At 50.7% G+C, this 13,205-nt stretch overlaps 1 protein-coding gene across 13 annotated transcripts in view; it reads right to left on the bottom strand.

Annotated features, from left to right (window-relative positions):
• Window positions 1-13,205, bottom strand: part of Prrc2b (proline rich coiled-coil 2B) — an 80,769-nt gene that overhangs the window by 54,165 nt on the left and 13,399 nt on the right. For all 13 annotated transcript variants that reach the window (XM_075985793.1, XM_075985799.1, XM_075985804.1 and 10 more), the window contains exons 2-3: window positions 816-984; window positions 169-346 (exon numbers count right to left, since the gene is read on the bottom strand). In XM_075985793.1, coding sequence (XP_075841908.1) covers window positions 169-346; window positions 816-930 — 293 coding nt within the window. In that variant the 5' untranslated portion in view covers window positions 931-984. The remainder of the gene's footprint in view (window positions 1-168; window positions 347-815; window positions 985-13,205) is intronic.

The raw sequence follows: 13,205 nt of genomic DNA, 5'->3' as shown, positions 1-13,205 counted from the left end.
GCTACCCATCAGCTCGAAGGCCCATTCAAACAAAGGCAAGGATCAAAGTGCACACAGTCAAAGGGTGCCTGGCCATGCTTCTTACTCCCAGCTCCTCCTCTTCCTATAGAGCAGATGGGACACATAGCCACCCCTGCAACCCCTGGTCAACACCCTTCTACTACCCACCTCTTTGGGTCTTGCTGGTCCTGCTTGTTGGCCCATCCTGTCCCGTCCTTGGGTACTATCACGATGTTGGGGTCGTTTCCTTTGTTTTCAGACTTCAGGCTTGGCAGGTTTGCAGGCGGTGGCATACGCCGGGCTGTGGCAACTTTCCCGAGACTCTGTAAGCCATGTCTAGGAATAACTGCAAGAAAAAGTACATGGGACAGAACACAAACCTCACAGGAGGAAAGAGGCCAATTTGCACCTCTGCTCAGCCTCCAAGTGAGAAAGACAAAGCCGACGAAGCGACGAAGTGCCTGGCAGTCGCTCTGGGCCCTGCCAGCTCCTCCCCAGATTACAGAGACAAAGGGTCACTGAACTGCACAGGCAGGAACTCCGTGGCAGGAGGCAGCTGGCATGAGCTCCCCCAGGGAGGAGCCAGACACAGAAAGCTCAGCCCACAGTGAGCTACCCTGCACCAGACGATGGCCTGGCTACAACCCAAGAACCCCCAGGAAGGCCTTGTGGGTAGCAACAAGTCCAAAATGAACTAGTTCCACCAGGTTCCACAAATCAGAACCAGGCAACTAAGAGGGAAAGGCCGCTGTCACTCCACCCAGCAGCCCTGCTGACTGTCCGCAGGGACAGCCACCTGGCCAGGCCTTCCTTACCTGAGGATCTGGCCGCGCCTACTGATCTGCCTTTATACTTGTCAAACAGGCTGAGAGTCGAGTACTTGCTTTTCCCATCCTTGCCCTGGGTTATTTGCCCCAAACGATCGGACATTGCGATGAAATGTCATCTAGTAAGGAAATTTTCTCGGCACCGCTCCCGATTTGCCTTTGGAATGAAAAAGAGGAGGTCAGCACCAGCCTTCCAATTCAGAGGGACGACACCTACAGTAATCAGGGACATCCTGGATGTAAAGACACTCTTGGACTGTCCAAGGAAAATGCCCTCAGCATTTACCCACAGGTGCTCGCCCCAGGTGGCAGGCTCTGCAGATAGCCCCCATTAATGACTTGCTGATGAGACAAGCTGGAGTCTGCTGCCACGGCCATACTATAAATAGATCCTGACACACTCGGTCGCTCTCCAAGTCAAGGACAACTCTCCACGACAGAAAACGATACTCCCGATTTCTAGCTCACACGAAAGGCTAATAAATGAGACAAATGGGGGTGCACAGCCCACCTGAGCCACAGGTGCCATGTCAGGAGAGCAAACCCCATCAAGACAAAGTGACCTTGGAGCCAGGTAGAGGAAAGAGCAGCACCTGGCGAGGACTAGCCATGCACCAGGGCGGGATGCAGGTGAGAAACTGCGTGGGCAACTCCTCTCCACTCAGACAAAGCCTGGAGGACAGGGAAGCAGCTTTCACCCTTTCCCTGTCTCTTAGCATGCTCCTTGTCTCTTGTTAATTCACGAAATCATTCCTTCCAGCACTAAGTGCTCCTCCAGAATTTGTGAACCCTGTGTTCATCGAAACTGAGACCAAGACTGAGCACCTTCTCCACACTCAGCCTCGCCTAGAGATGCTGAACCTGCAGCCTGTGCAGGTCCCAACACTGAAAGCAAATCCACTGGGCACTACAATCGTGGACGTATCCTTAATGGCCTCACAGGTAGACTAATACAAGGTGACTGGGAGGCGATGGCATAGTGAGGTCTGCTACTCTGTGATTCTGTCCTGAAGCTACTCGGGCTAGGAGAACACATCAATGTATCTGGAAGGTATTTTGCACCCAATAAGATGATGTTTAAGACAGATGTCTACAACGTGACCTTAGAACATAAAGCACGGGGAGCAACAACCAATTACAACAGGAACAAAAAAACAAAAGTCGAGACACAGCCACTGACATCACATCTGTGCAGACAGAGCTGCGTCTCCCCCAACACATACATCAAAGGCACAGGCGTCAGCTCTGGCACAAACCAGGTTTTACCACCCTTTATTCCATTAGCCAACACTGACTATTCCTGAGACTGCTGCAGGAGTGGATGAGCACAGTGTCTGCCAGGAAAGGCCCTTAAGAAACGCAGAGGGGGCTGCAGACGGTCACAGCATCTGCTGAACGAGCCTCAAGGCCTGATGCCCAGAACCCACGCTGGAGTTGCTCTCTGACCTCCGCATGCACACCATGGCACCTGCGCACACACAAATCAATCTGAATTTTAAAAGTGCAAATTGAGCGTGGTACTCATGTGTAGGGACATTCCTCTCGCCATCTTGGCACTTTTTCCCTCAGGGAAAGACGGTCCTTTCTCTCGTCACAGCCACCCTTCCTCATTCTCATCCTAGCCCACAGCTATGAGGAGGCCCTGGCACACCAGGATATTTGACTCAGTACAAGGAGTGTCACGCCCATTCATAGCCAAACCCACGTATCAACTTAGACAACAGATGGCCAAAAACTTCCCGTGCTCACTGCCCAAGATCAGTGAGAACCCTCAGCGCCGTGTCCTGCCCAGGATTAGCGTTACACCTCGGGAGCAGTGAGCAGCCACGACCATGAGGGGAGCTGACCCACAGGTGCCTTCTTGCCACATCCCTTTCTTTGTCGTGGGATCCCCCTCCTCTAAACCGTTATGGATGAGTCTGCTCTGGCCCAATAACAGCATCCTTCCCTCAGGATAGACCACAAGTCCTCTAAGAGAGGAACCTGAATTTAAGCCACTTCAGAGTAACCAGAACTTCACAGGACCTCAAGTATATGTTGACCCCAAATTCTCCATTAATGGGAAATGCATATCAAAACTGACTGCTATGACACCCTCTCACCCCGTCACAATCACTAATTATGGGAAAGAAAGAAGGAAAAAACCCACAGGTGTTGGAGATGGTGCGGAGAAGCAGCAGCTGCTGCATGAGCTGGAGGCACCAAGGAAGAGTGCAGATGGTTACCGCGCATGGCTGGAGTGCTCAGCGGGGCCACGCCCGAGTACAAGGCGACGGTGCCAAGGCAGCCAACCAGGATCTTGTGGACAGACAGACAAAGTGTGCATGCGCTATTATCTAGCCATAGAAAATATGAAGCTGTCATTTGCAGCATTGCAGACAGAAGTGGAGGTCACTGTGTCAAGTGTGGAGATTCAGGTGACAAAGGACAAATTTCACATGTGGTGGCTTACTACACATGGAGGCAAGATGGTGCTTGCCACCATGACTGACAACAGCCTGAGTTCTACTCCCAGAATCCTCAGGGGGGAAAGAGCCAACTCCCACAATTTATCCTCTGAATCCACATATTCCCCACACAATGCGTGTGTAAAATAATGTACAAAATAAACATAAAATTTTTCTAAAGTTGATTACACTGGGCAGTGGTGGTATTTGCCTTTAATCCCAGCACTCACAAGGCAGAGATGGGGATCTCACTGAGTGAGCAAAGAGAAGTCTGGTCTACAGAGAGTTCCAGGATAGCCAAGGCTACATAGAAAAACCCTGTCTCAAAAACAAAATAAATAAACATATAAAAGTTGATCTCAAAGAAACAGACAGAAAAGCCGTGTCTACCAGGGAGTCTGGGAGGGAGGAGGGAGAAGTAAACATAATAGTCTGGAGAGGAGCAGGAGAGCTAGGGTGAACAATTAATGGAGTATTTCAAACAGCAGGCAGAGGATATGAAGTCTCCTACCCAAATAAACACCAGTTTCTGCAGTGACATGTGCTAGCCACCCTGATCTAACAGTCATGCACTGCACACGTATTGAGACCTCACACCACATTCCAGAACAAGACAACTGCCTTGCCAAGCAAGGCTCACTGGTTACAATCACTGACCGCTCCTGCAGAGGACCCAGGTTTGAATCCCAGCACCAGGTCCAGGGAAATCCGACAGTCTTTTCTGGACTCAATGGGCACCAAGCACACACACAATACACATATAACGTATAAGCAAAACACTCACACCTAAAAAAAAAACTTTAAAAAGTGAATTTCCTTATCAACTGACAGGAGCTAGGTAGTAGACACATCTGTCAACTCAAACTGGTAATTGAAATAGAAGAGATGACTTGGGTAGAAGGCCCAACACAGCCAGGTATCCGTGATGCTGCATGCTGGAACCCCCACAATGCAGAGGCTGAAGCCGGAGACTGAGGCTTCAGAGTCTACCTGGTCAACCTCAAGATCCTGCCGCTACAGACAAAAACCTGGGGTGATAGCCAGGCAGTTAAGAGTGCTCACTGTTCTTTCAGATGACCCGGTTCAGGTCCCAGCACCTGCCTTGTGCCTTACAACCACCACTTCCTGGCCTCCAGGGGCACCTGCACACGTGCAATCCACACAAACACATACGCACACACACATACACATGTGCGCGCACACATACACAGAAATAACTGGAACTATTATTTAAAAAAGACCAGGAGCTGGAGAGATGGCACAGTGGTTAAGAGCATTGCCTGCTCTTCCAAAGGTCCTGAGTTCAATTCCCAGCAACCAAATGATGGCTAACAACCATCTGTAAGGACGTCTGGTGCCCTCTTCTGGCCTGCAGACACACACAGACAGAATATTGTATACATAATAAATAAATAAATATTTTTTTAAAAAAAAGACCAGCATGTGACAGATGACTGACCCTGAACCCTTGGGGTGGTCACATGATGGGACCTGTACCCTGCCTCATAGGGTAACTTCCAAAATGAAACGTGGTCAAGCAATAATCTATCTGGGTACACTCAAGCTAAAATGGTAGATTTTTAGTTTTTCCGTAACATTTGTCTTAAGGAAATGTAAATACCACCAGGTATGGCACATGCCTTTAATCCCAGCACTCAGGAGGCAGAGACAGGTGGACCTCTGTGAGTTCGAGGCCAACTTGGTCTACCAAGTGAGTTCCTGGACAGCCAGGGATACATAAACAGAAAAACCGTCTCAAAAAAAAAAAAAAGAGGAAAGAAATGTAACGCCAAGGGCAAGGTGGAGTAGGGAGCGGTCACAGGACACTGTCCAGAAACAGCAAGATGGATTACAAACAGGGACTGTGTGCAGGTAAGTTCAGTGCTGTGTGTCCCTCAGCCAAGAGTCCTTATGCCCAGAGCCTGGTGGCAGAGGGATCTGCAGTGTGGTTAAGCCAAGTCCTAGGTGGCATGCAGCGGCATGATGTGAGAAGCCCCGTGGGGTCATGAGAGTCCTACAACAGGAGCAGAGGCTCAGTCAGAGAGCTGGGAAGACAGAGGAAGAACGGTGACAGGCACAACACAGGCCTCCAAAGGCTGGAAGAGGACAGGAAGTGCATTCTGCCCTAGAGCCTCCAGCACAAGGCAGCCCTGCCGGCAGCCTGGCTTCTCAGGCCTGGGAGACACAGCTCAGGTTTCTAAACATCAGAGCCAGAAGAGCAGAAATCTGTTTCAAACCACTCAGTATATATAGTAAGATGCCACACAAACAGAAGTCGGTACACACATGTGCTCATGCTTCCATACACCTAACACAGGCTAACCCTGGAACATAAGAGAGGACAAGCTAGACACAACCCCACTTCACAGTCAGCTCTAGCCTTGATACAAGGACACACGCTGAATGGCTACCACATTTCTGTGATCCCTGACCACAACTGTCTCTGGTCACTCAGAATGACCAGTGATAGCCTGTCCGGGCACCTCCTTCCCAGCCACACAGTGTGCAGGGCTAGACTTAGCACTATTAGCTTAAAAGTTATTTATTTATTTTGCTGTTTTGTTTTGTTTTTTTAAGATAGGGTTTCTCTGTAGCTTTGGAGGCTGTCCTGGAACTCATGCTGTAGACCAGGCTGGCCTCGAACTCACAGAGATCCTCCTGTCTCTGCCTCCCAAGTCCTGGGATTAAAGGTGCGCCCCACCACTGCCTGGCATTATCTGGTAAATTCTTAATTAAAATCTGAGACTGTAGTGAGCTCTGTCTCCAAAATAAAAATTAAAAAAAAAAAGAGGATAAGGGGGAAAAAAAACCAGAAACAAAAGGAACACTGGTAAAAAGTGGATGAGGCCTTTGCAGTCGTTCTTATGTGAGTGTAGCTGGCTTCACTCCAAAGCATTTATTTATTTTTCCAGACAGCGTTCTTTGTACAGTCCTGGCTGTCCTGGAAGTCGCTCTATAGACCTGGCTGGCCTCGAACCCACAGATCCACTTGAGTGCTGGGATTAAAAGCAAACACCACCACCACCCAGTAAATACTTGTGTCAAAGGACAAGTTGCAGGACTCAGTTCTCACACCAAATAGAATCCAGGGACTGAACTCAGGTCTTCAGGCTTGACAGCAAGTGACTAGGCCCAGAGCAAAGACACACCCTCAGCATGCCTACCTGATAGTCAGCACTAACTAAAACTGTCACCCATCCCACCCGAGGAGTCCCAGAGCAGAAGCCAGGCCCGCTCTTGAGAAGTTACAAGTATCTGGGAGGTCTGTCTCGAACTGTGTGTTCCCAGACAATTCAGCCTCGCGAAAGCACTGTGTACCTGCAATATCCCGAGCCTGGGAAGGGAGGGCCCTGGGTAAAGCTCAACACAGGGAACACCAGGGCTGCACCAGCGCTGCACAGCAGGGTGGGGTGTGGTCCAGCTCACTCAATTCTGCACCTGTTGGCCACTCCGTTAGTACCGCCAGACTTCAGTCACCTCACTGCTGAACAACTGGTCAAGAACATTCAAGTGCAGGCCAACTGTAGCCAAGTACAGCCATGTGACTCTTACTTTGTGTCAAACCAGCCATCTCTTCCCACAGGAAGGGGAGGGAAGAGTTGCTATGGAAACGCCCCAGGGGAAGGGAAGGGCCTGGCACACATTCCGGCAATAATCCCAGGTGAAGACCACACAAGTGGCAGGTGGTCCGCCCAGCACACAGCACCAGAGGAATCCCTACTACTCGGAGTCAGGTTACACCTGGTTTTTTATTTATAGTCTACAGCCCCTGCTCAGAGCACCCAAGGTCCTTCAGTCAGCTATAACCCACTGAACACAACTCCAGAAGGAAACTGTAGCCCTTAGAATCCCCCCAAATTACTTATCTTTCGCCCAAAGCCTGTGGTATTTGGGTCCTGGCCCAGCCTGCACCCACCTGGCTCTCCTGCCTGCCAGCTGGTTTTCACAGCACAGGCCAGAAGCACTGGCTACGAGTGGGCTTTTAATCGGCTCCAGATAGCTGCCCATCTTCTCCTCAACCACACACACCTCCACCCTCCTCCAGCCTGCGGGCCAGGATGGCAGGAAGCAAGCCTGGGCAGGCACTGCCTGTCACTCAGGAAGCTGCTGAGGCCTGCTGGGCAGGTCAGGGCCCAAGGCCCCACAGCCTGACTCACACCTGGGTCTGTGGGACAGGACTGGCCCAGATCCTCCGGGTCCTGGCTGGGAACGTGGCCTAGCCTGGCTCCCAGCCACAGCTGTCTGCTGCCGTCTGTTCTTTTGTGTAGGTGACAAGCTCTTTTTATCTCCAAACAAAATCTAATCTGGAACTTCAATACCACAGGGGAAACTGGGAGAAACTGCAGGTGCTTTGCCCAGCCTGTGACCCTCCTGTCCCACAGCAGCCACCTTAGGCAATTCTAAAGGGTCCAGATGCTCTCTGCAAAGAGAAAATGCTGCTTTTAGCCAGATGAAGGGGGGGGGGGAATCCTCATGAAGACAGCTATAAAGAAAGAACTAGTAAGGACAAGCCATTTAGAAATCTAAGTAAGTACGCACACTTTGGCACGTGATCTAAAGATAGCAGAGGCCCAGGCTGGGCAGGAACAAAAGCCAACAAAGACACTGACACCCAGGCCACGCCTCTCCAGACAGGGCCCGCCTGTCCAGCAGGTTTCGGCTGTCTGTCCTTCACAGGGTCTGGCTCCCCACACACTATTTCATCAAAAGCCATTTCCGGGTAACAGGATTAATTTCACTCGCATTTGGGTATAAGCCAGCGTCAGATGACCAGCCAGGCAATCTGGGATGGGCTATGGCTGGTGGGGAGAAGCGACAGCTGGGCACTCAGGCTGATCATGGCAGTCGTGGGCATTCCTGAGCACCAGGCACCCCCCTGGGCACTCACGTGCCCCGGACTTTTTATCCACCACCCTTTTTAGAAGATACCCATGTCAGCCTGTTTGACAGGAAAGCGTTCACGTCCAGTCATCAGGACAGAGAGATCTTGTCAAAGGTCAAAGGGTCAAGGGCATAGACGCAAGGCTGTTGCAGCCGTCACCTCCGGCACTGCACTGGCCACCTGCAAGGTGACAGCACTGGATGAGGAACCCCAAAACAGAGCTCTAATCCACACCCTGGCTTCATATCCAGGCTTTCCTCAGGGAAGGCCATTCGTTTCACAGCCTCCCTGGTACTAGTACATCTACGGCCTGCCTTCTCAGTCTTCACCCTCAGGACCGAGAACAGCATCACCCACACTGGTGAAGGACCTCTGCCGGCTCAGAGCACAGTGGCCACCTGGAAAAGCCATACACTGAGTGCAGCCAAGGCCACGGCTGAGAGGCACCCACAGAAAAGGGGGGGGCCATCACCATACAAGATGGCAAAACCATGACCTGCCCAGAAAGAGAGCAGGTAAGCAAACAATCCAGGAAACACCTACAGGGACCAGGAACACAGTCATTAAGATTCCTCAGCAGGGTCAGCAGGCTGGCTAGGCATGGGGCATGGTCATGTGCTGGTCTGAATGAGAAATGTCCCTATAGGTTCACATAGTTAAACAAAGCAGTGCCTCACTATGGTACTGCTAAGATAGTGGTTCTCAACCTGTGGGTCGTGACCCTTTCGGGGTCACACATCAGATGTTTAAATTACGATTCAAAACAGTAGCAAAATTACAGCTACGAAATAACAACAAAATAATTTTGTGGTTGTGGTCACAACACAAGAAGCTGTATTAAAGGGTTGCAGCAAAAAATTTAAAAAAGCCGGGTGGTGGTGGCACATGACTGCAATTCCAGCACTCAGGAGACAGAGGCAAGCGGATCTCTGAGTTTGAGGCCAGTCTGGTCTACAGAGCAAATTCCAAGACAGCCAAGCCTTCACAGAGAAACCCCAGTCTTGAACAAACAAACAAACAAAGATTCCATTGTTTATTACAGACACTTCAATGCTCCAGACCCTGAACCACTTGGTGCAGCGGAACACAGACACACTGAGCAGCCATCTGGTACTCCAACAGCAGGAAGTCCCCTAACTTCTTATACACAAGGCCAGACAACAAGTAACATTCAGCCTCAATGTTGAACTGCTTGGGCCTGCCCAATGCATCACCACGGCGTGTAAGTATCACAAATAAAAATAACAAACACAGGGAGCAGAAAATCCTCATCCACAAAAGCAGGTGCTAGGCTGAACACAGGACTATGGCTTTCTGCCCTTTGGTGCACAGGTCAAACAGGGAAACGAAGATGAACCCCAAATAGAAGGCTCGTCAGACACACAGCAGGATGGGCCAGTCTCCTTGTGTTGTCTCTAGGGCCTCACTCAGCAAGAGCGAGACCCCAGCATTAGAAAAGCAGGAATGAGCAAGCGATCCCTCAGCAGCTGAGTGCACACTGCTCTTAAAAAGGACTGGAACTCAATTCCCAGCAGTCATGGCAGGCGGTTCACAACCACCTCTAACTCCAGCTCTGGAGGAGCTAACCCTCTGCAGGCCTCTATAGGCACGGTGGTCATGTGCAAACCCTCAAGACCCACACACAACACACAGACATACACTTGATTTAAAAAATAAAATTGGAGCCGGGCGGTGGTGGCGCACGCCTTTAATCCCAGCACTTGGGAGGCAGAGACAGGCGGATCTCTGTGAATTCAAGACCAGCCTGGTCTACAAGAGCTAGTTCCAGGACAGGCTCCAAAGCCACAGAGAAACCCTGTCTTGAAAAAGCAAAAAATAAATAAATAGATAAATAAATAAATAAATAAAATAAAATTGGGAGCCCGGCGGTGGTGGTGCATCCTTTAATCCCAGCGCTCAGGAGGCAGAGGCGGACAGATCTCTGTGAGTTCGAAGCCAGCCTGATCTGCAGAGCAAGATTCAAGACTCAGGACAGCTGGGGCTGCAAAGAAACACTGTCTCAAAGAAAAAAAAAGCTTCAAAATAAACGTGAGGAAACAGGTCTATCTGGGGATCCTAATGAGCCAGGATTTATTACAGGATATAAGATACCACAGAGGACGCCAAGCCCAAAGACGCACCAAAAACTAAAAAAAGAAAGGAAGCCTCTTCCCAGGCCCAACCCTCCGGCACTTAGTTCACAAGCCTCTTCCGCGTGCCTGACCACACATTGATCTCCATTCCTGATCCTCAGGCCCCTTCCTCCAACAGGACCACAGTGCGGATAGCAGACAGCTCATGCTGAGAGCAGCCCACTCACCTTCAGGGCCGGCTGACTACACAACACAGTGCCTTAAACTTCTCCCCAGTCATTTTCTGAAACACAGCGTTTGCAACCTGCCTCCACCCCACACCAGATTCCTCAGAGAGTGAGTAAAGAATGAAAGGGTCAGAGGACAGCTGAGTGACAGAAGACCTGCCTAGCCAGCACAAGGCTGGATGCGGAGCATAGCGCGCGCGCACACACACACTTCTATTTTAAGGAACAAAAAAGAGCTGGGCGGTGATCTGCAAAGTCCAGCACTAAGGCTGAAGCAGGAGGATGTAGAGTTTCAGGCCAACCTCGGGTTACACGGAGCATAAAGACCAAACACAAGCCAGGTCTCTCCGTGGGTTCTAGATGCACAGCAGAAGCCGACTGGTTTGTCTGGACTGCAGCACCCACCCTGCAGACTTCTCAGCAGCTCTCTCCAGACTCTTGTGTAGCCACCGAGGCCTCCATTTCCCCACCTTGGGGCTCCAGCTACCCAGCCCTGTCCTCCATCACCGGGAACCTGTCCCCACACTCATGTACACCTTCAGAAATCATGAGACACAGGTTGAGATTGCACAGCTCCTATGCGTCCTCGGAAGCCTGTGTGCTGTAATTCTCCGGCGTCCCTTGAGATCAGCAGTCCACCGTGACTGCATCTTAAACACCATCAAACTGCCCCAGTTTCAAGGCTCCTACATGAGGGGAATATGGACAAGCATGGACGCTCACCGGCTCTGCCTGGGTTTCTTTCCATAACATTGTTTGGTTTTTGTTTTTTGGTTTTTGTTTTTAACTAACAAATGAAACGCACACTTGAGATAGCTTTAAATTTTTCATGCATGCATGTGGGTGTCCTTAGCACTCACATCAAAAGCCAAGCATGGCTGTACACGCCTGTAATTCCAGGACCAGGAACTCACTCACAAGCCACCCTAACCCAAATGACTAGCTTCTGGATCCTTGAGACCCTGACTCAAGGCCCTAAGGCAAAGAATGAAAGATTTTTTTTATTTTTATTTATTTATTTATTTGGTTTTTCGAGACAGGGTTTCTCTGTGGTTTTGGAGCCTGTCCTGGAACTAGCTCTTGTAGACCAGGCTGGTCTCAAACTCACAAAGATCCACCTGCCTCTGCCTCCCAAGTGCTGGGATTAAAGGCGTGCGCCACCACAGCCCGGCTTGAAAGATTTTTTTTTAGCCCTGCAGCACAGGTGCCCACACAATTGTTTGCACGCACCACACAAACGCGGAACAGACACAGACACAAACAATTAATCCCGCTCCCAGGCACAAGGCCTTATCTCTCACTTCCAGGCAACAGGCCGCCGGGATTCTCAGGAACCCTCCCATGATGTCAATGACCTGCTTCCAGTTACTACTCTCTGGTCTACTATGGTTTGGGTTCCCATTGCAAGGGTTCAATGAGGGCTGGCTGTAGTGCAGCAGCAGAGTGCTTGCCCAGAACACACAAGACCCTAAGTTCCATTCCCAGCACAGAAAGAAAAAAAAATTTAAAAAAGAAATCCAAGGTACTGGGCAGTGGTGGTGCACGCCTTTAATACCAGCACTTAGGAGGCAGAGGTGGGTGGAACTCTGTGAGTTCAAGGCCAGCCTAGTCTACAAAGTGAGTTCCAGGACAGCTAAAACTGTTACACAGAGAAACCCCGCCTCAAAACACAAACACAAATAATTTCTGGAGAAGAAAACCATCATCCATAAAGCTCACAAAGCATTGCACCCAAGTTCTAAACAAATCTGCGCTGTGTGTGCGCATGTGCGCACATGCGGATGGGAAACTGAAGAGACACTCAGCGGCTGCCATCCGGCCAGCTGCAGCTGTCCCCGAGTGGCCCAGCTGTGACTGTTTACACGGAGAGCCTCTCTGTGGATGACGTCACCCAGAGCAAGCTGGAGTTTGGGCAGCCAGGAATGAGGTTTGTGGGCCTCGGGCAGGAAGCAACTTTCTCTAGCCTGTCCAGTCACTGCTTCCTCATTCAACCCAACCCAGCATGGAGGGCAGAGCCCAAGAGTACTCCCATGATGCCCCAGGAACAGCCTGGCTTGCTCTGCTAACTTCCACCTCACGGAGGTAAAGTGGGGCCTCTGGCAGGGGACAAATCCCCTGCAAAGGCTTTTCTGCCAGAACATGGGCATGAGAGGAGCCAGGGAGATGGGGACAGATGGCAACTTCAGAGTCAGTGGCCAGGTGACATGCTGACACCCCAAATGAACACAGAGCTAAGGAAGACTTCGACTGCTATCCACCTAGGGCTCTCCTTAGAGGGGCGGTGTAGGCGTTATAAGGAGACTGTTACAACGACTTCCTTCTGGGACCAGAATGCTCAGCGGCAGGAGATCCTCTCACAGTCAGAACCACGACCAGAGGGGAAATGCAGAGGAGGCATCAGAGAGACAATTTCACAGAAACACTCCAATGTCTGTGTCACCTACACGTGTGCACACATCTACAGAACGGCCACTAGTCCACATAGTCCTCTTCTGCGGGACTCCAAAAAACACCATCCAGACCCCCAGGGGCGTTCTGCTCAAGGACCACACACTCTTCTAGAACCCTCCAAAATGAGAGTGAGTAAAGAGCCTGAGATTGAGGGGCAATTCTGGCAGCAGCAGCCATGCTCCACGGCTGCAGAGGGGACCGTCTTCTTACTCTCAGAAGGAGCACCCCGGGGTGCCAGGAGTGGTGCCTAACCCTGAAAGAAGAGGACCAAACAAGTG

Source organism: Microtus pennsylvanicus, chromosome 9, assembly GCF_037038515.1.
Source record: "Microtus pennsylvanicus isolate mMicPen1 chromosome 9, mMicPen1.hap1, whole genome shotgun sequence".
Classification (NCBI taxonomy): Eukaryota; Metazoa; Chordata; class Mammalia; order Rodentia; family Cricetidae; genus Microtus; species Microtus pennsylvanicus.
Note: the sequence above shows the minus strand (reverse complement) of the source record. Positions and strands in the feature narration are given on the sequence as shown.